Genomic DNA, 27,313 nt, shown 5'->3' with positions numbered 1-27,313 from the left:
GCTACATGGAGCTGAAGATCATTATGAGAAAAGTCAGTGTACTTTTCGGTGGCATTAATTATGCTCAAGCAAGAGTCACCAAACAGATATATCTCAGAGCAACCTGACTTATGGGTTATGTACAAAGTCAAGTGTTTGAGACCTACCAAAGTCAAGGATGGATGGCTACAAGTTACAAGGAAAATTATGTCAGTGATTGCAGAAGAACGTTGGAGGATTATCAGAAGCAAATATTCGAATTCATCTGACAGAGCCATCAAAGTTGACGAAGACCATCTGAAGACATTTAATGCTCTGAAAAATCACAACGGGCAAATAGCTAATTTAGCTATATAAACCCTGAAGACCGAGAAGTGACGGGGAACAGACACAGAGGAAAATTTTTTAGCACTGAGTACACAACAAGTGTTATCAGATTAAGAAAGTGCTAAGTAGTGAGCTAAAAACGAGAGAAAATCAAGTCTTAGAGAGAAATACTTTATTTCTTGAAAAGAAATTGTAGGAGTGTAACTTTGTGCAAAACACTCGGGGAAACTAAGTGTAGCTGGGTGCAAAACACTTGGTTGAAAAGCTTTGTGCGAATTACTCGGAGGAGTGCAGCTTTGTGCAGAACACTCGTGGAGACTAAGTGTAGCTGGGTGCAAAACACTTGGTTGGAGGGCGTAGCTGGGTGCAAGACGCTCGTGAACGTAGCTGGGTGCAAGACGTTCGTGTTTGAGTGTGGCTGTAGGCAAAGAGCATTCGGAGTAGCAGAGTGCTAGAAGAGCACTGATTCACTATTGTATCTGGGTGATTGAAGATAGTGGATTGGAATCTCTCCTGGATGAAGGAGAAAGTGGAGTAGGAGGATTACATCACTGCCGAACCACTTGAAATCCCTGTGTTATTTACTTTATCTGCTCACATATCTGCTTGCATATTTATTCATCTGAAAATTGCATGCATTACATACTTTGTCACATTTATTACTCTTGAACTTTATTGGTATAGTGGTACACGTGACACTACATTTGCATGCAAGACATATTTGCAAACTCAACCTCATCCTGTCAAAGTTTATTAGTTGTTATGCTACAAACCCAACTATTCATTGCGTATACTATTTGATCTGGGTTTGATAGTTCCCACGTCCGCATGGGAGCCAAACTTTACATACTCATTATTTGAGTTATTCCTGACGTTTCTAACGTGTTGCATGTCGTGAAGCTCTTCATTTTTACGTAACTTTGTTTATAGCACTTTACCGTATTATTATTTCCGCTGCGTAATTCAAGTTGAATTTATTCACTTGGATTCTCTCTGTTAAAGTGTTATAATATTTTGAAAAGTTAGAAAAGTCTATTCCCCCCCCCCCCCTCTCTAGACTTTTCTCTACCCTATCGGGACTAACAAATATTATTCTATATTATTATTCTATCATAATGTAATTGTTCAGACATATAATCTCATGCATGTAACTGTTCATATTTTTCTATTCTATATTATTGTATCTGTGAAGGCATAATAATTACCATTACCATATTACTAATAGCAATTTATTACCAATTATAATTAATATTATTCTTATTCTATCATAATAATTACCATAATTACTAATAACCAATTATAATTAATATTATTCTATCACTAATATTATTCTATCATAATAATAATTACCATATTACTAAAATACCCATACGTTTGGGCTAGAAAATTCAGGAGGAGGATAATGCTTTTATATATCTAAAAACATAATAAGTGTGAATGAAGGCTATACCCCTCATTTATGTCCGTTTTTTCCGTTAAGTTTTTTTTGTACATTATGCTATAAAAGTTGTACTACATAATATTTTGGACAAATATACCCCTACCGTTATAACTTCCGTTATCTTTTCCATTATTGTTACTATGCACATGCATCCACCATATATTTTCTTATCTTCTTCAATAATAATAATAATATATACACATTAAATATTAGAGTTATATGTTAGTTATTTTTTTAAATATAAATATCCAATTTATAAAAATATTTTACATTATTATTATTATTATTGTTTACTATATTAAAATTTAAATAAATTTAAAATTTTAATATAAAATACTAATATTGGGCACCTATTTTTTGCGCATCGCGCATAAGAAAAACTAGTTGTATAGATATAGACTAATTAGATATGTATATATGTATATGTATTATATTAACTAGTATTTTTGCCCGTGCGTTGCACGGAATGAATTTGTTATAATATTTTAAGAATACTTTGATCGATATACAATTATATTAATTATAACATCGAATATTATATAGCGCAATTGATTATTGATGAAATTGGTTGGATCAATTATGTTTTCTATGTTTTTCTTGCTTGAATTAGAGTAAATAATTGTCCAATTACCCGTGCGATACACGGATAAATTTTTTTATTATATATTTAGATAATAAAAATAAATATGAAATTATGACAAATTCTAATATTGAACATGTACATTTATTTCATTATAAGATTAGTGCAAAAGTATTTATCAATTAATTTAATAATATATGACTTGTTTGTCTACAATTTTCTTAAAAAGATCGATATGTAATATGACTTATGTAATTAAATTATAACTAAAATAAATATGAGAAAATGAGAAATAATTTAATTATAATTATTATAAAAATAAATTCAACCACCAATGTTTAGCTTAATTACCATAATAATTATTAGGCAATTATTATTAGTCAATTACACTAATATATGTGCAATTATATTTTTATACTTTAAATATATTCATTTTCACCATATCGCATTTAGTTTTTTCTTCTTCCTCCATATTTGAATGAATTAATTTTAATTATTATAAAAAATCTAACAACCCATGTTTAATTACTTTCTTAATTTTAAAGTTTAAATAACTTAAAGTTTTCAAAAGGAAAGTGTAATTAATTTGATTTTAAAGTTTTTTAAATAATTTTCAGTCAATTAGTAATATTATTTTCCTTTTCCAATTTGTCTAATTTCCATTTCCTTTTCCTTTATGATCTTTTTATATTTTCAATCAATTAGTAAAATCAGTTTTCTTTTTCATTTTATCTTTACTATTGTTTGGGAGGGAATTTTACAAAAGATAATTTTATTTTTATTAGTAGTATAGATATAGAAGTATAGATGTGTATTCGAATTTTTATTATTGGTGTAAATAATAATTAATAAATTATTTTTCTTATAAAATTACTTAGAATTTGTTTCCATTATTCGAAATTATAATGGTTTAATTATTCTCAGCATTTGGTAAATAAAATTTTGTTACCAATTAAACTTTATTAATTTTTTTTACCAATTAATTAATAATATATGTTTGTGCGGGAAAGTTAAACGGGAGAATTTTACTTTTCTTAATAGTATTGATACGTAATATAGAAACAATATTACCAATTAATATATATTAGTTAATTTCTATTTTATATTTTCTTACCAAATAAGCTTTATAATTATTTGACCAATAAAATATTTAATTAATTGACTACAAAAGTTTGGGCGGGAAAATAAAATAGGAGGATTTTACTTTTATATATAGTATAGATGTTTAGTATGTTACAAAATATATTATATAATAATATTATATTAAATATTTTCATTATACCTAATTATGTACACCATCCCCTTCACCTATGTAACACCCCCAAAAATGACCCTTTCTTTTTCTTCTTATTTTCACCAATGGATTAAGTGAATCTTAAAACAGGATTTAAAACATGGAAGCTTTTCAACACTTTAATTCAGGATATTACTGCCACACTTAGACAACTAACAAACATAAGTGCTAAGGCTAAACCACAAAACAATCCAAAGTATAAAATTCCAATAACAAGATATTACCAAGTTCAAACTAATCTAAGTGTCCAAATAAACTTATTACAAAATCCAACCTACTACAATCTATGAAACGCTCTCGAGCAGGTTCCAATCTTCCATCAATTCCTGTTATTACAGAAATTTCAAAAAAAAAAAAAAAATACACAACAAAAACAAATTTAGCATAACGCTAAGTAAGAATTATTCTACCTCGTAGAGAAACAGTACAACTCAATATAAAATATTTGCGAAATTAGCGACTTTTAAAAATATTAGCCATACGGCTCAAATCCTCAACCATTCCAAAAATCATCATTTTTCTTTTTCTTTAATAATAAAATATAATCCACTTGTAGAATGATAATTAAATAAAAACATACTTAAAAGGAAGAACAACATCTCATGATGGGACAGGTCCTACTTAGGCCCTAGTGAACAGCTCTACGCTGAACACTCCACACACTTCCATTCCAGTTGAATTTGGACCTCAATACCTTAAGTGTGCACACCCCCGAATGAGGATTCGAAGCCTCAACGAGAAATTCTAAACCCAAGGTAGTTAGGATATGTTTCTACTGACTCCTCTTAAAACAGCGCATATAGACCCTAGTGGTAATTTCATATAACCACTCAATAAACCAAACATGACAATTAATGTCATAGTATCCGGGGATTGTTCCTACCGAAAACTCCACAATATAGGGTACAAGATCCTAGTGATAGGATCACCCTAACCACTCCACAACAAAACATAGCCCAAGTATCCAACATACAACTGAATACTCCACAACCGACATATCTTCCAAAAAGTTATATATATGTGTATATTTGTATTTATCAACCATCATACACATTTTAGCCCTTAGGCTCAAAACATTATTATTCAAGAATGAAATACATATTCCCCAATCTATCAAAAATTTCCTCAATACTCAATGGATATAAATTTAATGCATACTTCCCTTATTCACAACATTCTCATATACCTTATCAAATATTCAAGTTTCAACATATACTCAATCATTCAAAAATAATAAATATTTCAGCTCTCGTGCCTCTCGAAGCGAACGCCGGTGAACCCGAACCGTTCGGACAGAGAAAGACTTGGTGGATTTACCAAAAAAAAAAATTTACAACCAAAAATGCATATACAAATACTTTTTGTAAAAAAATACGTATACAAATACTTAAATACACTAATCAATACCCAGGACTATAATCCTTGCCCTTGCACACAACGGAGGATCTACCCATTCAAAAAATCCACACCCATTCGTACCCTAAACTAAAACTTTGTACTTACCTTTACGTCAAAACATCGTAAAAACCTCCTTCCCGTATTCCTTTCACTCCAAGACGTCGTAATATACATCTCATTCCCACACCTTTGACACTGTCTCACCTCTACTGACTGTCTAAAACGAGGTATCATTGTATTACTACACTGAGATGGTTGTTGATGTATTGTGTTTTTCATTCGCCACTCAAGAACAGCAATGACACTAAAGAAAAAAGTCGTACGTGGAGAATAGGGTGTGTCAATAATTCTGGTCAACCAACATTATATTTAAGATATCCGTAAAGAAATGACCAAATTGCCCTTCAGAACAAGCTATTTGAAAGGCAATTATAACGTAGCGACCATACATGCATTACAGAAAAAAACAAAAGGCCACTGATTTTTTTATTGTATACAAATACAAATACAAATGTCACGTAAGTAAAAAATTGCCTACTACTATTTGCTCATACAAGTTGTTGCCTTCAATCTCTATTGGGCATTGCATGCCGCATAGCGCGCATCGCACGTGCCCTGCTAGTAAATAATAAACTCAAGTTGTCTTAATACTACAGATTATTATGTACAAATTCAAATGATAAACATTATGTATAAAAATAAGAGATTAGGGTCAAATAGGCCCTTCAACTACAGGCCAAAGTGCAATTAGCCCCTTGTTAGGAATATAGTGTAATTGTTTTGATGAACCAAATATGTATTTTTGGACCCCCCCAATTTTATTTTGAGTCTAGCAACATTTTATGTCCAAAGTCAAAGCCTAGTCAAAATTAGCAACGACGTGAAATTTACAATAGAGTATAAAATTATTTTATACTTGTAAGTCGTTTGTTTCCACTAAATAAAAATAGAAGAAGTGGAAAAATGATCAAGCACCGGAATTATCTTCGACGCTAAGGTCACGAGTTTAAGCCTCGAATTAATTCTTTTGGAAGAATTAATTTATCAAGGAAGAGGATGACTAGCACAAGTCAAAATTGAAGAAGTCAAAATTGAATGAGTTCTCTCACAAATCAATTTTAAGGAAGAAGTTGACAGCTCAAATCAGGATGACATCAGATCAGGATGACCTTGATCAGGATGACCTCAATCAATTGAAATCAAGATGAGACTCGAATCAATTTAGTCAGGATGACATTGAAATCGAGAGGTTGACATTGAAGAGGATGAGGTTGACATTGCAAAATTGAAGAGGATGACATTAAATCGAGAAGAGGAGGACTTCAATCAATTAATCAAGAAGAGGCTGACTTTCCAGAAATAGAAAGAAAATCAAGATGAGGATGACCTCAATTCCAAATTAGGATGAGGACGACTTCCAAATTAGGAAACAGGATAACCTCAATCCAATTTAGGATGAGGATGACTTCCGAATCTGGAAAGAAAATGAATGCACCAGCGAGAAGAAATTCAAAGGAGGTAAATCAAATACTTTATACTTGGAGCTGATTTAACTTACGAAAAAGTCAAGGATTTTTTCGGTGGAAATTATTTATAGCTCAACCAAGAGTCATGGAGTGAATTATTGAAAAGAAGTGTTTGATTTGTCAAAATCATAAGTGAACAAGTCAAATGTTCACACTACCAGAAGGTGCAAGAAGTCAAGATTGGAGGCTACAAGTTACAAGGCCCATACTTGTCAGATTATTGGAAGACTTTTGAAGGGATAAGCAAGCAAAATTCAAATTCATCTGACAGAGCCTACCAAGGACATTTATTATTACAGATCAAGCTAGAAGAGCTATCAAATCAAGTGAACGTTCAAGTTTGAATTTTCACAACGGGCATATAACTTTTTCAAGTTATAAAAGGAGACAGACTTGAGGATGAAGACATGAACTTGCGGATCATTTTTATGAGATGAAATACGAAGTACTGCGAAACACAAAAATAGCAAGTTCTTGAGCTACTAACGTGAAAATACAAGTCTGAGAAGAGAGAAGAAAAATATTTTCTTTGTGAAACCCATTTCTACTGTGTGTAGAAAATTGAGTGTAGCTTTGTGCGAGACACTCGGGAGGACTAAGTGTAGCTTTGTGCGAGACACTTGGTTGTAGGAGCGTAGCTGGGTGCGAGACGCTCGGAAACGTAGCTTTGTGCGAGACGTTCGAGTTGGAGTGTAGCTTTGTGCAAAACACTCGGAGAAGTGCTTGTGTAGCACTTGGAGTTTCACTATTGTATCTAGGTGATTGAAGATAGTGGAAACCTTCCTTGGAGTTTAAGGAAGAAGTGGAGTAGGAGAATTACACCATCTCCGAACCACTATAAATCTCTCTGTCTCAGAATTACACCATCTCCGAACCACTATAAATCTCTCTGTCTCTTAATTACACCATCTCCGAACCACTATAAATCTCTCTGTCTCTTTACTTTACTTGCAGTGAACCACTATAAATCTCTCTGTCTCTTTACTTTACTTGCAGTAAACCACTATAAATCTCTCTGTCTCTTTACTTTACTTGCAGTAGACCACTATAAATCTCTCTGTCTCTTTACTTTACTTGCAGTAGTTTTACTTTTTGCAAACTGATCTGAGCTAACCCATTTACTATTCATTGCATATTTATCCTATCATCTGGGTTTGTGTGAAAGCTCTTTTGCATGCAAGATATATTCTTATCCTGACACATCTTTTATCTTGCTACATATTTCACAACCCACTCCATACGTGTAATTCAATTTACACATCTGGGTTTGCATGATCCCACGTATGCATGTGCACCAAACTTCATACACTTATTATTTGATATATTCTAAGTGTTTCTAACGTATTGCATGCAGATTATCTCTTCGTTTTTACGCTGATTATTTTATAGCACTTTACCGTATCAAATAAAGAAAAAAAATAGAATCCCAGCAGCCATGGATGGATAAGCCAGCCATGGCTTCTCCTTCTAACTGGATAGAGAGGCCAGCCATGACTTCTTCGTCCAACTGGACAGAGAGGCTTGGCAGAGCTTCCGTCCAGTTGGACAGAGAAGCCGGCCATGGCTTCTCCATCCAACTGGACGAAGAAATCAGGAGGCTTCTTTGTCCAACTACTGGACGGAGAAACCAGCCTTGGCATCTCCATTCAGTTGGACGGTGAAGCTTGCCCAGGCTTCTCCGTCGAACTAGACGGAGAGGCTTGCCTGGCTTCTCCGTCCCGTTGGACGGAGAAACTGGATTGCCGGCTTCGAGGAGAAGCCGTCAATCTTTTTTTTTTTTTTTTTAAAGTTTATTTTATAATTATTTTCTTTGAAAAGTAAATTTATTTTCTTTTAGATTGTAAATTTACTTGTTATTACATTGAGTTCACCTACAAAGTAAGCTAATTGTACAATTTTAAAAGATTATGGGCTAAATTGCATGAAAAAGTAAAGAGATAAAGTGATTAATTGGAACTTAGCTTTTCTTAGTTTAAGGGGCTAATTACACTTTAGCATATAATTTATGGGTTTATCTGGCCCTTATCTCTAACCTAAAAATAATATACTCTATACATGATCCATACAACCTAATAAACATTATATTTTTTCCTTCCAAAAAAAAGATACTGTTGGCAACGAATTCAATACAGTACGTCGTAACTTGGTAATTTAATTGGAGTACGTGGTCCAAAAGAAATCTACTCCGTATATATATTTATAGAGTGAATGCCTTTTTTGGTCCTACTTTTATTGGTCATATTCCAATTTTAGTCCGCTTTTCTTATTTTTGCCACATTGCGTCCACAGTTATTAAACGTGTTCCAATTTTGGTCCATCGTTAACTTTCCCGTCTAATGGCCGTTTGGGGGAGGGCTACTTTCATCTTTTTACTAGGATGCACTCTCTTTACCCTTTCAATCTTAATTCCAGCAAGATCCCGCCGAACGCCAACCTCGATCTCTCCTTCATCAATTTAAGCGGCGAGATTCCAGACTCCAGTGTTTTCTTGAACCAGGACGTGAAAGCCTTCGCCGGGAACCCGGAACTGTGCGGCGTCCCACTGGAAAACCTCTGTCACGCGTCGTCGGAACCAACTTCGCCGCCGGCTATCGCCGCCATTCCCAAAACAATCCACTCAAATCCCGCGGCGGACTCGCCGGATTCCGGTTCCTCCCCTGCGTCGTCACGCACCCGTCTCAAAACCGGCTCGATTATCGCAATTGTCGTCGGAGACGTCGCCGCAGTCGCAATTCTCGCCCTGATTTTCATCTACGCCTATCGCGCCAAGCGACGGAAAGCCATAGAAGGAACCATAAAGAAAGAAGCGGAAAACACAAAAAACTTCGACTAGGCATCATCCTCCGCATCCCCCACGGAATACAATTGGCTAAGGTCATGGACGTGTTTGAAGACACAGAGACACGCCGACGCCGACGCCTCCGACGCCGCATCGGAAACCACCGCCTCCGAGAGCTCGGAGTCGCCGAAAGGGCAAACGCCACAAATGCAAGCGGAGCAGAAAACCGGCGAATTGGTAACCCTAGACGGGGAAAAAGAATTGGAATTGGAAACTCTGCTTAAAGGTTTAGTAAAGGTTTTACTAAACCTCGTTAGTCTAAGATTGTCGGAATTAAGATTGAAAGGGTAAAGAGAGTGCATCCTAGTAAAAAGACGAAAGTAGTCCTCCCCCAAACGGCCATTAGACGGGAAAGTTAACGATGGACCAAAATTGGAACGCGTTTAATAACTGTGGACGCAATGTGGCAAAAATAAGAAAAGCGGACTAAAATTGGAATATGGTCAATAAAAGTAGGACCAAAAAAGACATTCATTCATATTTATAATAATCAATCACGGTTCATCAGGTATTGTTAATTTGGTCAACAAGAAAAAGAGCACGTACCATTGGTTCCTCTTGTACTATTATAATAACTCATCTGCGCTGGCTTCATTTACTCGTACTCCTATAAACTCCGATCCAGAACAGTTCTTCCACATCTATACAGTATTTCCACAAAGTGATCTTTACAATGACCACACCATTGTTAATTTTCCTTTCTCTCTCCCTCTTCTTGTCTTTCTTTCTATCCCAAGCAAAAGAGGCACCAAACCCAGTCCTCGACATCAACGGTACGATGGTCCAAGAAGGTTTCAAGTACTACGTCGTACCTCTAGACCTAGAAGAGGCCGGCCTGGGGTTCAACCTGTTCTCTATCCAGAACGGTTGTCCCAAGACTGTCTTCCTAGCTGAGCCTTACTATTGGAGCTGCCTAATAGCCTTCCATCCTGTGAATCCCGACAAAGCTGGTGTGATTCGGGAATGGACTGACTTAAACATTGAAATATTTTTCGACAAATACACAGCTCCTTGTCCGGAACCAAATTTCTGGAAAATCGAGGGCGATCCGTCGAGGTACGATGTTAATATTACCACGGGCGGAGAAAACGGGAATCTGAGCAGCTGGTTCAAGATCGTTAAAACCCAGAATGGCTACAAATTCATGTATTGTCCGTCTGTTGTCTGCGATCACTGTCGGGTTGTTTGCAAAGATTTTGGCATTTCGGAAACGGACCAGAGTCGTTTGGTTCTCAGCGATACCCCATTTGAGTTCACGTTTAGGAGGCCAGAGACATTGGTGAATAATGATGTTGCCACACCAGTGGCTGCGCTCCAGGACATTGCATCATGTAATTCTGATTTTACAAATCAAACAATAAGTTGACTTTATCAACTTGTGTGAGAGGACGGGTCGGAAGGATATAAAAATGTAATATTTATATTAGAAAATGCAGCATTAATAAGGAATAACGTACTCCCTCATCCCATTTTAAATTTCTTACTTTACTTTTTAGTTTGTCCTGAAATTAAACATAACTATCATTCTATATTTTTCAATTTATCATTTTGACTTTTTCAAATTTCTAGACAATTAATGAGGTAAGTACAGTTGTAGTTTTGTAGAAACGATATCAACTTTTGAAGGGAAAAATTAGAAAGTTAGTAACATTTGTTTTGGAGTTTATTATCGAAATGGTCCATCGACTATTGCGAAATTATCAATTTGGTCCTCGATAATTTTTCGTGCCCAATTAAGTCCCCCGACTTTGAAAATTTTAACCAATTTGGTCCTCTGTTTATTTTACCGTTAAACATCCGTTAAATCGGGATCAAATTGGTAATTTTGCTATAGTCAATAGACCATTTCAGTGAAAAATTAATTACCAATTTGGTCCCTTGACTATAGCAAAATTACCAATTTGGTCCCTATTTAACGGATGTTTAACAGCAAAATAAACGGAGAACCAAATTGGTTAAATTTTTCAAAGTCGAGGGATTTAATTGGGCACTAAAAATTGTTGAGGACCAAATTGGTAATTTTGCAATAGTCGAGGGACCATTTTGATAATAAACTCATTTGTTTTGTTACATTAAAAACCATGCAAAAAGTAAACGTGACAAGCAATTAGGGACGGAGTACTACTTATAAGGAAAAATGTAATATTTTTGAAAAAAATATGTAATACTTTAAGTTTTGACTTAAATGTATTACGTTTTTCTTTAAAAGTATTACACTAGCTTTCTCTTATGAGTAACAAATATTCACTATTTACTCCTAATTAGTATTTCCATTGTTTAATATAAATATTACATTTTTATATTAACTTGACCAATCTCACCGATAAGGAGAGATGGAGAGTTACTCAATTTTATTTATATCAATTATCCTATCCTATGTTATCCGGCATTTTTTTTATTGATATCATGCTAAATAATATACTTTGAAGTTTTGATAAGTACCACAAAATAAATTAGATGACATAAGATTATGGTGATCCATCACTTGGCAATATAGTCTGCAATTTCATTATGTTCCCCTTGTAGAAATGTTAACATATGCTTTCACTTTTCATCCACACATCGACCTCAAAGCAACTGATAATTTTTGTTCTCAAAATGAGTACACAGTAATAAAATTAAGAGGAGAAAATGACATCAATTGTTAATAGAGTATACTTTAATACATCCAGTGCGACTCCAAATTTTAATGTTTTTTTGGTAAGTTCAGAGGGTCTTTCTCTGTTCGTTTAACGGTCCAGATCCACATCGAACCCGGGTTCTCTTGAAATTCTTCCCCACAAAGAGAGCTCATTTGCCACTTGAGCTACCCCATTGGGTTACCAAATTTTAATGTTGAAGTGTCAAAGGGTAATTAAATAGATGCAGGATGATTCTTGTATATGTCCATAAAAAGTACAATTTTCAAAATAATATTTTCTTTTAATATTGCTATTAAAAAGAACTATTGAATTCTTCTTATCAACATTATTTGTATGTTGTCATTGTTTCATAATTTATTCAATGATTTTAATTATTCTGTCGGCTAGGCATAAACAAAGATTATATAGTCAAATGTCAACTTCATGGAAATAGTGTACATTCAACTTCATGCAGGATATATGATTCTTGTATATGTCCATAAAAAGTACAATTTTCAAAATAATATATATTTTCTTTAATTTAAATATTGCTATAACAAAAACTATTGAATTCTTCTTATCAACATTATTTTATGTTGTCGTTGTTCCATAATTTATTCAATGATGATTTTAATTATTGTGTCGGCTTGGCATAAACAAAGATTATAAAGTCAAATGTCAACTTCGTCATGATTTTTTATAGTAGCAATTTGTTTTGGGAGCAAATCCTCTTCCCTGGCAGCAAGTCAGCAAGGATCACTTCTTGGTCTTCCCTTTTCAAAGCATCATTCGCCACTAAGAATATGAAAACTAAAGGGAAGTTCACCCTAAAAATTTCTATTTCTATGAGTAAGCTCTAGACTTGGTTATATATTGGCAGATTGGAAGGCTTGGAGATAAGAACAGCAATGTGCCATTCCTTGAACTTAGCCAACCTGTTATTTACTTTGCCAACAAACTCTAATCAACCTGTTGATCTCCCTTCAACTGCATTAATAAAAGGTTAGTTGTTTCTTCTTGCCTCCCAACCAGTGTGCCATTATTTTCAATTACATCTTTTGTCAATTTTCCAAAATGCATATTGCCTGATTTGGATTCCTTTTTTTCTCATTAGTTCCGAAACATGTGGCTTGCTTATTCCGTCTGTTTCGGAGTAAATTACCAAAATGGTCCTTCGACTATGTTGATTTTACCTTTTTGGTCCTAGTCATTTTGACTTGGCTAATTACATCCTTCGACTATCAATTTTTTAACCATTTTGGTCCTCCTATGACTTAGATGACAATTTTTAGGGATTTTGTTGGAAGTTCACTAAGGAGCAAGAGGAAAGGGCACTAGAGAGCCCAAAAGTAAATGACGAATTCACATTGAACTTCCAATAATATCCCTAAAAAATTGCCGTCTAAGTCGCCGGAGGACCAAAATGGTTAAAAAATTGATAGTCGAAGGATGTAATTAGCCAAGTCAAAATGACTAGGACCAAAAAGGTGAAATCAACATAGTCGAGGGACCGTTTTAGTAATTTACTCGTCTGTTTCGCTTCATCAATTCACCTCATGCATCAACTTGAAAACAGAGAGCATATTAAAACCATTTCTAAACAAAGTTGTAATATAAAACCTCTCAATCATTAATGCATTCATGTGGGTTGTGATTAATTTATCTGTTATACACGCACGGCCTTGTTGGCTGTTTTCCCTACTATATTATTCACCATGGACTATATAGAATTAGACATGGCTGTAATTAGCCTAGTTGTAAGAATCATATCAGCACACAAATTTCTTTGATTTTAGGAAATGAGTTCTGCATTTTAGTTTCATAAACAACACAATAATACAGTTTTTCCCGTTTTTTTAATCCTCAAAGTTGCAATACTAGCCAAGTTGGTGTATGGATCAAGCTAGCACAACATGTTTTATATATTCACTGTAATTGTGATGCTTCATAAATTCATGTCTGCTTTCATCTCAAATGCATGCCGTATACCTTTGATTATATAATTGTTAGTTATGACTATTTGAAATTTGTACATTATAAGAAAAATATTACTCTTTATTTACAGTTGTGCTCATTCTTAGTATTAATCCTTGCAACTAGTTAGATTTTTGTTAGTAATATACTATGTATATAGATATATTACGTATGATGAATTGGCATATAAAATCAAACAAAATTGAGAAGTGAAAATAATATGTACATGTGGCGTGAATATGTGTGGAGTGTGAAGTGTGAAGTGTGAAGCAAATATTAAGGGTATTATGAATGCAAAATAAAATGCTTGTAAATAGATGAAGGCATGCATAATGTACGTGGGAAATGGAAATGTAATTTAAAGTGGCAACATGGCAAAGAGAAAAATGAATGCATGCATCTAAATGGCGCAAAATTAGGAAAGCAAAAGAAATGCAGAGTGTGATCATGCGTACGTGGAAGCCAAGGAAGCAAACAAGGAAAAACGTGGTTCAAGTTTGCAATGCATTGGAAGAGTGGTATCATGGCATCATGGGTTAATACGTACATAATTCAAGGAATAAGGCCAAGACAATTACTATAAATAGGCTCATTAACTATGAAGACAAATCGAAGTTTCAGTAACAATAACATACATATATATAGCCTGAAAGGTGCTGCGAAGAAACTTCAATACGGGGAAAGATTGGTGTACTATCCGGAGAAATTAGCTCCAAATTATTTCAGTACAAGCTGTGTTAAAATCCAGGTTGGTTACAGTTTGTTTAATTGGTAGAATTAGTTCAAACTGTACGTGTAACTTTTTCATAGAGTTGTTTTATAAGGTTAATGTTTAAATAGGTGGTAGACCTAGTTTTGTAATTCATTGAACCTTGTAATTGTAAAAACCAGCGGGTTGAGCTTTAGTGAAAATGTTTGGGCGTGGCCCCGCAGATTAGGAGGTGTTCTCCAACTGCGTTATCAAATTCAGCTGTGTACTTATTTTGGCGCTTCTTTAAATTGCTTTATATTATTTTATATCTTCAATACATATTTTCAATTTTGATGAATTTGTTTGCAGCAAAACAGAAAGTGATGAAAGCCCATTCCTATGTTAAATCTTCTAATGCATCCAACTTGAAACCAATGCACTATGATTTTAATGAAAAATTACCTTTGTTTTTATTATAGCAGATTGGTTACTGCAGTTGATGTTGGACCACCAACTGATTGGGTGAAAAATCAATGTGCGGTTTGAAAGCTAAGATTACAAGTTTATTGGAAGAGTTGCGTTGCAACGGCATGCTAGCCACTTTTACGTCACGACCTTCAACTAATTTAGATGAACATTATGCTAATTCAAATGTTGAAAACCTATGTGACAATTAAATTAATATATTTGATATTGTTTCTAACGATGTAACATTTTACAATACTATACTTTTATTATTGTTATTGACTTTGAATTTCTTAATATAATATATTTTATAATTATATTATGGAAGTACTATATTATAGGTTTAATATACGTATGTGATATTAATTAGTGAGAGATTTTTTTAATAAAAATTTTAAAAATTTAGCGACGGACAAATTCGTAGTAAATTCATAGTTAAATATTTTCTAACAGTAAAGAATGACAACAAAATAGCGACGCAAATATCGGTCACTAAATTTAGTGAAGGATATTTCCGTCGCTAATCCCTTGCAAATTTTGTGATTTAATTTGTTGTGGAGAGGAAAATAGCGACGCATTTTTTTTAATTTAGCGATGGAAAATTCCATTGCTAAACTTAGCGACGGAAATAAATTGGGTCGTAAAACTTTAGCGAGGCCACTTTTAGCAACGGATGTAATCCGTCGCTATTCGCTTTTGCGACGGATTTCCCTTTCTAGCGACGGAAAATTCCGTCGCTATTTTCGCGTTTTTTTGTAGTGGTTATTTTCCGAATAGTTAAAGATTGACTAAGGAATGTCAAATCCGAGAGGTTGTTGAGGAAGCATTGATCCAAAAGGCTAACCACGAGAAGTCAAAGGTTACCTTTTCGCATCTACTGTTCGGACATTCTCTAAACGAACAGTTAAATTTATCAAAAAGCTCATAATATACAAAGAAAATGTTACCAAGACAAGGAGTCCTAGATATATAAATCCCAAGGAAGATTTTCCAAAAAGGCTAAGACATTTTGCATAGCTTAGAAAGCTAGGAGCAAACACAAAATGTAGTCCCAAAGGCTGGAAATTTGACAAAAAGCAACCTAGCTACTACATTACCCATTGATCTTTGCATGCACGATTATAGACATTTGAAATTTGTTTCCCTCCAACGAACAAAATTTGAAACAAGTCTATAAATACCTCCATTCAAGTCTTAGAGATCGGTGCTGGTCATTTTTGCGAACAAGTGATTTAAATGCATTGCAAAGTGAACAAAGTATTCCATCAAGTAGACATATGAAGAGAGAGCTAAAGCTACATTGCAAGATCAAACTCAAAGGACTATGATATTCAATGAGAAATTCCATGCCAAGTCTTATAGTCGGAGATTGTGAAAAAACTTTTCTCTTCAATCTTTTCTCTACTAGGTTTAGTAGATCTAAAGGGATGCAATAACAAGTCCTACTTGTGAAAATCCTTGAGGATTGTGGTCGACTTTGGGATCAAGACACAATCTCTCATTTTGTACTAAGGAGTTTAGTGCAATCTTCCTTATGTTAAGGAGAAGAGTGGATGTAGGCTGGGTTATGGCCAAACCACTTCAAAAACTCTATCTCACTCACTCTCTTTACTTACTACATTTACATTCCAGCTCATAAACAACCAAACCTAAATTTGAAAACAACAAATACGTGCAACAAATTAAAAAGGGGTAAAACATATTTTTTGTTGTGTCATACTCAAAATAGAACTAAGTTCAAGTTCACTTGAGTTTAAGAATCTTTCAAAAAGTTTTTAAAACTATACAAGTCTATTCAACCCCCCCCCCCCTCCCTCCTTGTTCCACCTCTGGACTTGTACCCCTAACCCATCGTGATCAACGAGTAAGAATGTTAATTCAACCAGACCTTGATGGAGAAACTCAGTCCTCGCCTTGATGGGGGAGGAGATGGAAAAGTTTTCGGGGAACGAGGGTGGGGATGGGGAGAGTTTCCACTCTGTTCGTTTACCTGCATATCATCAATGACAAGCTAAATGAAATATAAGAAGATTGTGAATATAGAGGGTCTGATATCATCCCCTCTGTTCGTTTACCTGCATATCCAATAGAACATAAGTGTGGATGTTCATTGCACGTTTGCCTATGCGTTGCCTTTTGACTTTTATTGTGCAAAAGATCATTGCACGTAAGGTAAAACTACTTCAACTATAAGCATCATACACTGGCACACCTTCATTCCACAACATCTTTAAATCATCAACAAGTGGCGCTAGATATACATCTGATCTATGTCATTTCTTGGTTGTTTAGCCCTGATATCAACGACAATATGATGTATTTTCGCTTCATACACAACAAGGAGGAAGATTATATACTAGTAAAAGGAAAGTCCAAGTACCATGTCGACTATTCATGTTACTATGAGAATTCATTCCATCGATACACAATCCAACTCTAAGATTCTTGTTTTCAGTACCGAATTTGGACCACCTCCTATCAATATTCCTCCATTGAGGTGAATCAGTTGGATGTCTTAGTTTTCCATCTTCTTTTCTCCCAATAGCAAGCCTTGGATTAGCATCTTCTTTTTAGCCTCCCCTGGATTAGCAAACATGCGTTTAAATCTTGATATTACGAGTAAATACCATACTACTTTCGCTAGGGGACCTTTCTTATTCTCACACACATCATAAACATTTTTCATTTAATAACATGATGCCCCACACATTGGACACACATGCAAGTCTTTGTATTCTTTCCAATACAATATACAATCATTTGGACATGCATGTACCCTCTCAATGTCCATACCGAACAGACACAACAACTTCTTTGCTTCGTAGGTTGAATTTGGAAGTTCATTATGACCAGGAAGCATGTCTTTTAGTAGTTCTAATAATCTCGTGAAACTCTTATCGCTCCATCCATTCTTTGATTTTAAATTAGATAATTTAAGCATAGCAGATAACTTAGTAAATTTAGTACACCAGGGAACAAAGGTTTATTAGCATTTTAAACAAACTTTTAAATTTACAAGGCATTTCACTAAAATCTTCAAGCACATCATGCATGCATCATTTCATCTATTTGTCATTATTTTCATCATCATCATCATTGCTAGCATGAGTTTCATTGTTTTCCTCATTATTTGCATGAGTTTGAATATTTGCATGAGTTCCACTGTCTCCATGAGTTTCACTATCTGCGTGAACTTCATTCTTACTAACACTTGTACTAGAAAGTAAGCTTTCACCATGCCATATCCATAGAGCTGTCGAAATGGGCTGGCGGGGCGGGGCCCGCCAAAGCCCGCCATATGGCGGGGACGGGCTAAAAAGCCCGCCAAAATACGGGCCTATGGGTGGTCGGCCCGTCCCGCCCCACCTTAAGCCCGCCAAAGCCCGCCATATTAGCGGGGGCCCGCTAAATTTTAAAAGTTATAAATTTAAATAAAAATTAATATAAAGAGGTAATAAGTATATACTAAAATAATTTGGATAGTTTAAAGATATATTAATACATTTATAATTTTTTAAACACAATAATAACTAATAAATAATCAAATACAGAATGTATTAATTCATAAGTAAATAACAAATCATTTATATAATATATTATTTATTTTTAACTCAATTATATATATTGATTATTAAATTTATGTTTACGGTTAACCGTAATTCGTAAACCAAAATTCAATTGCGCAAACAGAAAACCAAAATTCAATTGTAATTGAATTTTGGTTTACTGTACACTGTAGTCTTTAAACCCAAATTATATATATATATATATATATATATATATATATATATATATACACACACTAATCTTAGTAATATGATCAAGTTGACAAGACATATTTAATGTTGTAAATTTATTATTGTAGCATTGATTTATTTTAATAAATTTTTTTTATTATTCATTCGGCGGGCCCCCGCCGACCCACCAAGCCCGGGGGTTTGGCGGGGGCGGGCTTAAAAAGCCGCCAAAATACAGGCCCAAAATATCATAGCCCGCCTCGCCCTTTTCGCAGGGCGGGACGGGCTTACCCGGCGGGTATAGCCCGTTTTGACGACTCTACATATCCATCTATTGTACCCTTCCTTAAAGTCATGGCATATCAAATGACTCTTCACTTGCTCAGAACTACGGTATCTTCTTAAATTTTTATAATCACAACACGGGCACATTATAAATTCTTCCACCTTTTTACTTTTATTTTCTTCAGCATATTTTATAAACTCTTGAACCCCTTATATATTTGATTTGTAATGGTTTCTCATATATCCAACTTTGATCCATATATGTCAATTGATAAAATGCTACTCTATGTAATATGGAGATATGGATAATTGATCATAGAGGGATTTAGAAATGATATTAGGTGATTTGAATTGAAATCAAAGTACCTAATTCGTAATCAAAGAACCAAATTCGTAATCAATGCACTTATTCATCAAAATACCTAGTTTATAATCAAAGAATATATATCTAACTCATCAAATAAAATAATAAATATGATTTATCAAAATACTTAACTCATCGAATTCAATCCAATTCATTAAACCACATAATTCATACGGAGTAATCAAAATATATACCTATCTAACTAATCAAATTAATGTATCTAAAATATCGAAATACCTATTTCATCATCAAGTACCTAATTCATCAAAATACCTATTTCACACAATATATTATACCATCATAAATAGTAAAATAAATTTCAAAATGTATGAAATGAAGATATACTCATGTATATCACAAATCACAACATATGTAATGTAACATATTCTGATTAAATCAATATTGAGTGCAATTTCATTTTTTTTAATGTGATTTCACTTTCCGCAACACTTTCTCTCAAAAAATGTCTCGGAAAGTAGAATCGTTTTTTTTAAAGAAATAACTATACTTTTTAAACAAAAGTGTCGCATTTTCTTATGTATTTATTTATGATTTTTCCACGACACCTTTTTTTCCTACTATAATACACTTTTAATAAAAGTGTACCAGAAAGTCATATTTCTATGTTCATTTTTGTAGTAATGCACCTTAGACCCCACACATTAAATTAAAAAATCTAGAAATTAATTAAAGATTTAATCTAAGCCATTAGATTTTGTCAAATGGACCATACATATTAGACCACAGTTCTCACCAATGACATTGTTCTCTCATGCTTAACGTGAGACCTGCATGAGTGCACGCAATCTACTCCATGAATGCATACTAACTATTCCCAAGATATCCACCGTCATCTAGACATGCCTAGGAGTAGTTAATGTGCATTCATGCAGTTGTTCACGCGGTCTCACGTTAAGCATGTTCTCACTTGAACGCAAGCATGCATATGGGTTGACTTCGTATATATGAGACAACTTATTTAGATGAGAAGTATGACTAAACCGTATCCATAGGAATTAATTGATGAAGGGTTGTGATTAGGTGAGATCCTTTTAATTTAATCCCTAACGAATAAGTTGGTTCTGGGCTATTAATTGGCAATCCAAGGGCAAAGATGTCAATCTGTGTGCACCATGCACATGTAGATTAAAGTAATTTTGATTTTTACTCCATCACTTCGTACACGTCTCAGCAAAGATGCAGGTTGATCACACCTCCATTTGCAATGTACGATGATGCACACACATGAACTCGTATATGCACACCAGCCAAAAAAGAAAAGTACTTGGGCCGAAATTGGAGTGCACGCACCTGAACTCGTATATGCACGCGAACGGATTCCACGAATCATGAAAAAAGAGAAAAACAATACACAAGCTTCGAACGGATTCCACAATCATGAACCGATTACACAAACGGGTGTTGTTTTGTTCTGCGAGAATGACTTCGAAACACAACATATGGTAGAGTTTTGCAAGAATAGACTCATCAAAGCTTATTATGCACGAAACGATCATGAATGGGCATAAAAGCATTGCATTCCAGTTCTCAAACCGACCCTTTTCCTAACTATCTTTGGCGCTTATCAGAGCACAAGGTGCTTGGTACCGCAGAACTCTTTAATCTTCTTTCAATTAAATCTATCTTCATATCACCAAATAAGTTTTCTCACAATTTGGCCTCAAAAACTCATGATTACCCTCAATTAAGTCCCTACTTGTCAAGAATGCACAATTAATTAACAAGATTTGACTCAAAATTAACTCAATTTGATAACAATAAGCATAAAATCACAATGAAATAATATATAAAATATACACACATATTAGGCATATCAAATTTCCCCGCACTCAAGGTTCTGCTTGTCTCCAAGCAAACATAAGCAACAAAATATAACTAACAACCATAACCATGTCAACTAGGCATTCAGTTCAAGGGAATTAGTGAACACATAATGCTTTATGAGAGTTCAAAGCCATATATATGCACAGAAGACAATAGAGAATAGTAATCTTCACAATTGTTCACTCAAATCCCTCATGTATATTTATGAAAGGTATGTACACACCATATACCCTCTCTTGAAAGTGCATTTGCCATAGGCTTTCTTGTCAACTAAAACTCCAATACCAAAATTATATGAAAAATACGAGTCAAAGAGTCTTATTTCTTGATTGTAACTGGGTCAAGGCTATGTGGTTTAAGAAAAAAAAGGCCATAAGGTATAACAAATAAAGTCCAAGAAATCAGTAAATTAAAATCATAATTCCACCATATCAAAAGCAAGCAAGTGATGTTGCGAATGTGGTCCCTTGGATCAATGACTCTCATTTTGAAGCTACTAGCGGTGGAACCCTGAATAACATCATCCTTGAATGCAAGAAGTGGACCAATAAGAGATGGAACGTCGTCTACTGTCATGTCTTGAGGGAACAAAATCAAGTTGTAGATTAGCTGGCGTGATATCATGGTTTTGAGCCCGATTGGCCGGCCTTGTTGTCTTTTTGTCCTATCACCAAACTCGTGGCGAGCATCCATAGGGATAGGATTGGGGTTCCTTACGCCCGTGGTGACTGATTTTGTGTTTTTTTTTTCCAGGGCTCTGCCCTTCCTTTGTTTCCAAAAAAAATATATTTTACCAATACAACTCTCTCTACTAAACAAGCTAAGTCGTCACTACTTCATTCTTCCTCTTCCTTAATAAATTCTCAAAACAACATTTCAAAATTTTTTTTTTTAAATCTCTTTTTGGTAAAATCGAAGAAATATTTCCTCAAAAACTTGCTTGGTGTAATCTACAAGCACATAGAGTCGATCATAGTATAAATTTCTAGAGTATTTCATGAGGGTCGATTGCACGAAGAACATGCTTCATTGCACTGTTATCCATAATAACATTTTTTGTTGATAAGAAAAACGCAAATAAAAGAAATTCACGTAATAAAAAGAATATATATTTATGAATTTAAAACAAAGAAAACTTTTAATTGAGAAAACACTAAGGATTTGATAATCACCTATTAGACATGCAATTAACTAACTCTCCTAAGTACTGATTCTTGCAATTATAGTGATGATTATTCCAAATATATTCTAATTAACTTTTAAATATGTTGAAATCTTGTTATAGAATGCTTGTTGGTGAACATCACGATAATCGACCCTGGCGCCTGTTATGGAATCTCAAGGTTCCACCGAAGGTGGAGTTATTTTGTTGGCAGCTTGTTTCGTCATTCTTACCAACCCGGGATGCTTTATTTTCGAAGCAAATTCATACCTCACTCGTGTGTCATATGTGTGGACAGATAGATGAGTCGGCCAAGCATCTGTTTATGGAATGTCAGCATGTTGTTACTATGTGGGCTACCATGGGAATATCTTCTGCGTTTCATGGCCAAGGTACTATTTCTGAGTGGTTTCTTAATTTGCTGGCTACTTTGAATGATGACATGAAGTGTAAAGTTGCTATGCTTTGTTGGGGTTTATGGGGGAGTAGAAACAATTCACTGTGGAATGGGGTCCCTTTTGATATTAGTCATGTGCTTCATTCTTCTTTAATTTTTTTGACGAACTGGAGTGCTGCAAATTTGCATAATCTGATGCAGAATAATATTGTTGGCCTACTACCGAAATGGACTGCCCCATCGCCTGGTCGTTTGAAGTTGAATATAGATATCGCAATGGATGTTAATAATAATGCTATGGGGTTTGGATGGGTGCTGCGTGATGACCGTGGTGTTTTTCTAGCTGCTAAATCTATCCGGGTTAATGGTAACTATAGTGTTCAAGAGGCTGAAGCTGTGTGCATCCGTGAAGCTCTAAGCTGGCTAAAGGGAACTGGAATGGGTGGTGTGGATATTGAGACTGATTCATAGCTTGTTTATCATGCTTTAAAATCGAATTCTTTTATTTCGTGTTTTGGTTTTATTATTGATGACATTAAAGAAGTTGCATCTACGATTGAAGATGTAGACTTCTACTTTGTTAAGCGATCTGCGAATCGTGCTGCCCATGTTGTTGCTCGGGAAGCCGTTTCTGTGTCAGGTTGCGGGGAGTGGTTTGATACTCCTCATTTCCTTGTTAACTGCCTTTTATCTGATTTAATGAATTAAGTTCCTTTTCTCAAAAAAAAAATGTTGATAAGACTAGATTACATAGAGATGGTGTAGCTGTCAAATTACTAATTAATAATACGTTAATATAAAAAATATTTAAAATATCATATCATTATAAATAATTGAACTAATGACATAAGAAACTTGATTCGATTTCTTCTGTATCTAGGATGAAGTTCACGACCAACAATCTCAGTTTGAGTTGAAGCTATTGGTCTTCGGTGTAAATAGGAGAGTACAAAGGCAAAAATATGTTGAAAGCTTACAACTTTATGTTTAGCATGTTTAAATAGTAAAAAGAATGCAACCCTATGCAAAATTACAATTGGAAAAAATATGAAAAAAAAAAAATCTCCATCCGTGGAGCTGAACGTGTGTGCAGTGTATATGCTTTTTTGTGGAACAGATTTTGCAAATAATAATATTACCAATTATATTATAGAATACCATACATAATATTACCATTTATGCTATTATGTTATTACCTAATTAATATGTCTTTTCTACACGATATTATAAAAACGTAAACAAAATACGCAGAATTTGCAAACAATAATATTACCAATTATATTATAGAAGAATACCATACTTAATATTATGAATTTACTATTATGTTATTACCTAATTACTATATATTTTCTACACGGTATTATGCTACAGTTGTTATACCGTGGACCATAGGTCATGGCTGATACTGCAGTTGTGTTAAACTGATACTGCAGTTGTGTTGAACGGATACTGCAGTTGTGTTGAAAGGAAACTGCAGTTGCGCGGAACAGAAGCCATTTCATCCGTCTGTAAATGCAGTTGTGTTGAACTGATACTGCAGTTGTGTTGAATGGATACTACAGTTGTGTTGAATGGATACTGCAATTGTGTTGAATGGATGAACGACTTTATTCGGCGTAACTGCAGTTTCCTTTCAACACAACTGCAGTATCAGCCATGACCACGGTCCACAATGCATTGCGGGCCATGGTCCACCATATAATTTGCGATTATGTTATTACGTTAACATGTGAATATAGAAATAATATTACCAATTAATAGATATTAGTTAATTTACATTTTACATTTTCTTAGCAAATAAACTTTATTAATTATTTGACCAATAAAATATTTAATTAATTGACTACAAAAGTTTGGGAAGGAAAATGAAATAGGAGGGTTTTACTTTTATATATAGTATAGAAGTATAGATTAATATGTCTTTCTAGACGATATTATGTTATTACGTTAATACGTGAATATAGAAACAATATTACTAATTAATAAATATTAGTTAATTTTCATTTTACATTTTCTTACCAAATAAACTTTATTAATTATTTGACCAATAAAATATTTAATTAATTGACTATAAAAGTATGGGCGGGAAAATGAAGTAGGACGATTTTACTTTTATATATAGTACTAATTTTTCACGCGCATTGCGCAAATGAGATAATGTCCAATGTTTATTTTTAAATAAGTATTACAAAGTATATCAATGCAAGATTATATAGGAGATATTCATGCATATGTAATTCAATGTTGAATTTGTTTATTTAAATTGTTAATTCAAAGTTTATGAACGCAAGATAATATATGAGAGATTGATTATAATTGTCACAAAAATAAATATTTGCAATTTTGTAAAAATGCTAATCTAAATATTTAGTCTAAAAATGATAGTATAAATAAATATTACAAAAAACGTTTGAATTTCTCTAAGACTTTTTAATTCTCTTTCGGGTAACATTGTCATTGTCTTTATCTTCGGTACTTGTTTTTTTTTTTATTTATTGGTATTTGGTAATGTGCCATGTGCAATCGCAGATCTCATTTCACGCACTGAGATCTTAATTGTACTATGAACTCTTGATCTTGCAAACACTTATTGATATTTGGCAGTGGTAGTTCTTCCTCCCATATGTTTCATGTGCTGTGAGATGTGTGTCGTACATTCTCATGTGAAAGTATTGAACAAAATATTAATATTTATTATATTTGTAGAAAGTTAATGAGTAGTACATTTTGTTCTAGTTTCATAACTTATTTACTTGATAGTAACAACAATAACTTTGCAGGTAGTCCGAATAGTGATGTTGCAATATTTCTAGTTTCATCAACAGTTTGTACATCCATTTTGCACAAGTTTATTTTGAAGTTCATATTTTTAGAATTAGTATAATGAGTGTAATACTTGATTTTGTGTGCGCATGTGTGTGTGTGTGTGTTTTTTTTTTTTTTTAATTATTGATTTGATACTAATCTTGGAGTACCCACTGCTGCCTTTTCTTTACAACACATGCAGTTAAATAGTTTGTCACTTTGTACATAAACATTTTTAAACAGTGAATACATCCTATATATACCAATTATTTTTATTGTCAATATTGATGTTGATTTTGTCTTTAATACAAGCAAGTTGATGGTAGAAATTGAAATGAATTGTAAATTTATATTAGTTCTAATATATTTAAAGAATGCACAATAAGTTTTTTATATTCAAGATTAATGAATGCTGCAACAGTAGCTATTTTTGAAATTTTTTCATTTTCTGAATTTGAAAGATTGATTTCAACAATGTTGATAGGGATAAAATCTCGGTCTACACATCCCGGCCTCCCGTTCTGTTTGTTCAAGTAGGGGTTGATCACTTTCCGAAACTTCTGCCCGATCTAACCAGGCTGGGCAACCTTGCGCCCCGGTCCACAGTCAAGGCCTTGCAGAGGTTCGAACTACAGACCTTGCGCCCGCATAAGTATTCGCGGGCGCGCAGGACCAACAGGGTGACCGGTGCATGTCCGCCACGCGTCCTACATGCCGCCAGACCGGAGGTATTGTCGGGGGCACTATAAAAGGTACATTTAATGCAAGGGAGGGGACTTTTGGCTATTTCTTCTAGAACAGTAGCTAACGAGACCGGGAACCTCTGACCCACTGTCACGTAGCTCGGTCTCACCTAGAGTATTCTACCCTGTACTCTACCAAATCTTAATACGAGTATTCAAGTCCGTATTTTGCTATATCATTTTGGCGCCGTCTGTGGGGACCGAAGTACCAAGCCGATTTCTGTTCTGCCCGACTTCGATCTCCAACCATGTACCCTTATATGGACTACTTTGCCTCTGCCGACCCGGAGCAGGAGGCACCTTCTGATCTGCGTTCTCGCCTTAGCTCCCGTGGCGACCCGAATAATACCGCTAATCCGCCGGTGGTCGATCCTGTCAACATGATTCACCCTCCTCAGGCATTCCTTATACCGGTCGGACCGGTACCATATCAGTACCCAGCATACCCGCTCGACCCGACCGCTCAATGGTGGGCCAACTCCCCTCGGTTTTACCCGCAGCCTTACGCCCCCTCTTTCACGTTCCAACCAGTGCCACCCACTCAGCCGCAGGTTCAGCCTCCAGTCCCACATCCAGACACCACGACGATCGAGGCCGCAGCCACTCACTCACCCGCGTTGAGGAGGGCACAGTCTGAGAGGCGACCGGTGTCTTCCAGGTTGCAAGAACCGACCCCGGCGCGCCGCCCTGCGCTGTCACGTTTGAGCGCCTCAGGTTCCAGGCCACCTCCAGCCCGGGAAGAGGGGCCACGTGTGACACCCCGGGTTGGTCAACCTTACAACCGGGAGCATCACCGCCACACCTAGGTCGAACCCAGCGAACCTTTAGCGGTTCATCACT

At 34.8% G+C, this 27,313-nt stretch overlaps 1 protein-coding gene across 1 annotated transcript; it reads left to right on the top strand.

The window, feature by feature from the left end:
* The first annotated feature begins 10,162 nt into the window (after window positions 1-10,162).
* On the top strand, window positions 10,163-10,750 carry LOC115996075 (kunitz trypsin inhibitor 5-like). The gene has a single exon (XM_031235221.1). It carries the CDS (start codon window positions 10,163-10,165, stop codon window positions 10,748-10,750), a length of 588 nt encoding a protein of 195 aa, XP_031091081.1.
* Window positions 10,751-27,313: the final 16,563 nt, after the last annotated feature.

This window comes from Ipomoea triloba, chromosome 11 (genome assembly GCF_003576645.1).
Source record: "Ipomoea triloba cultivar NCNSP0323 chromosome 11, ASM357664v1".
Taxonomy (NCBI): Eukaryota; Viridiplantae; Streptophyta; class Magnoliopsida; order Solanales; family Convolvulaceae; genus Ipomoea; species Ipomoea triloba.
Note: the sequence above shows the minus strand (reverse complement) of the source record. Positions and strands in the feature narration are given on the sequence as shown.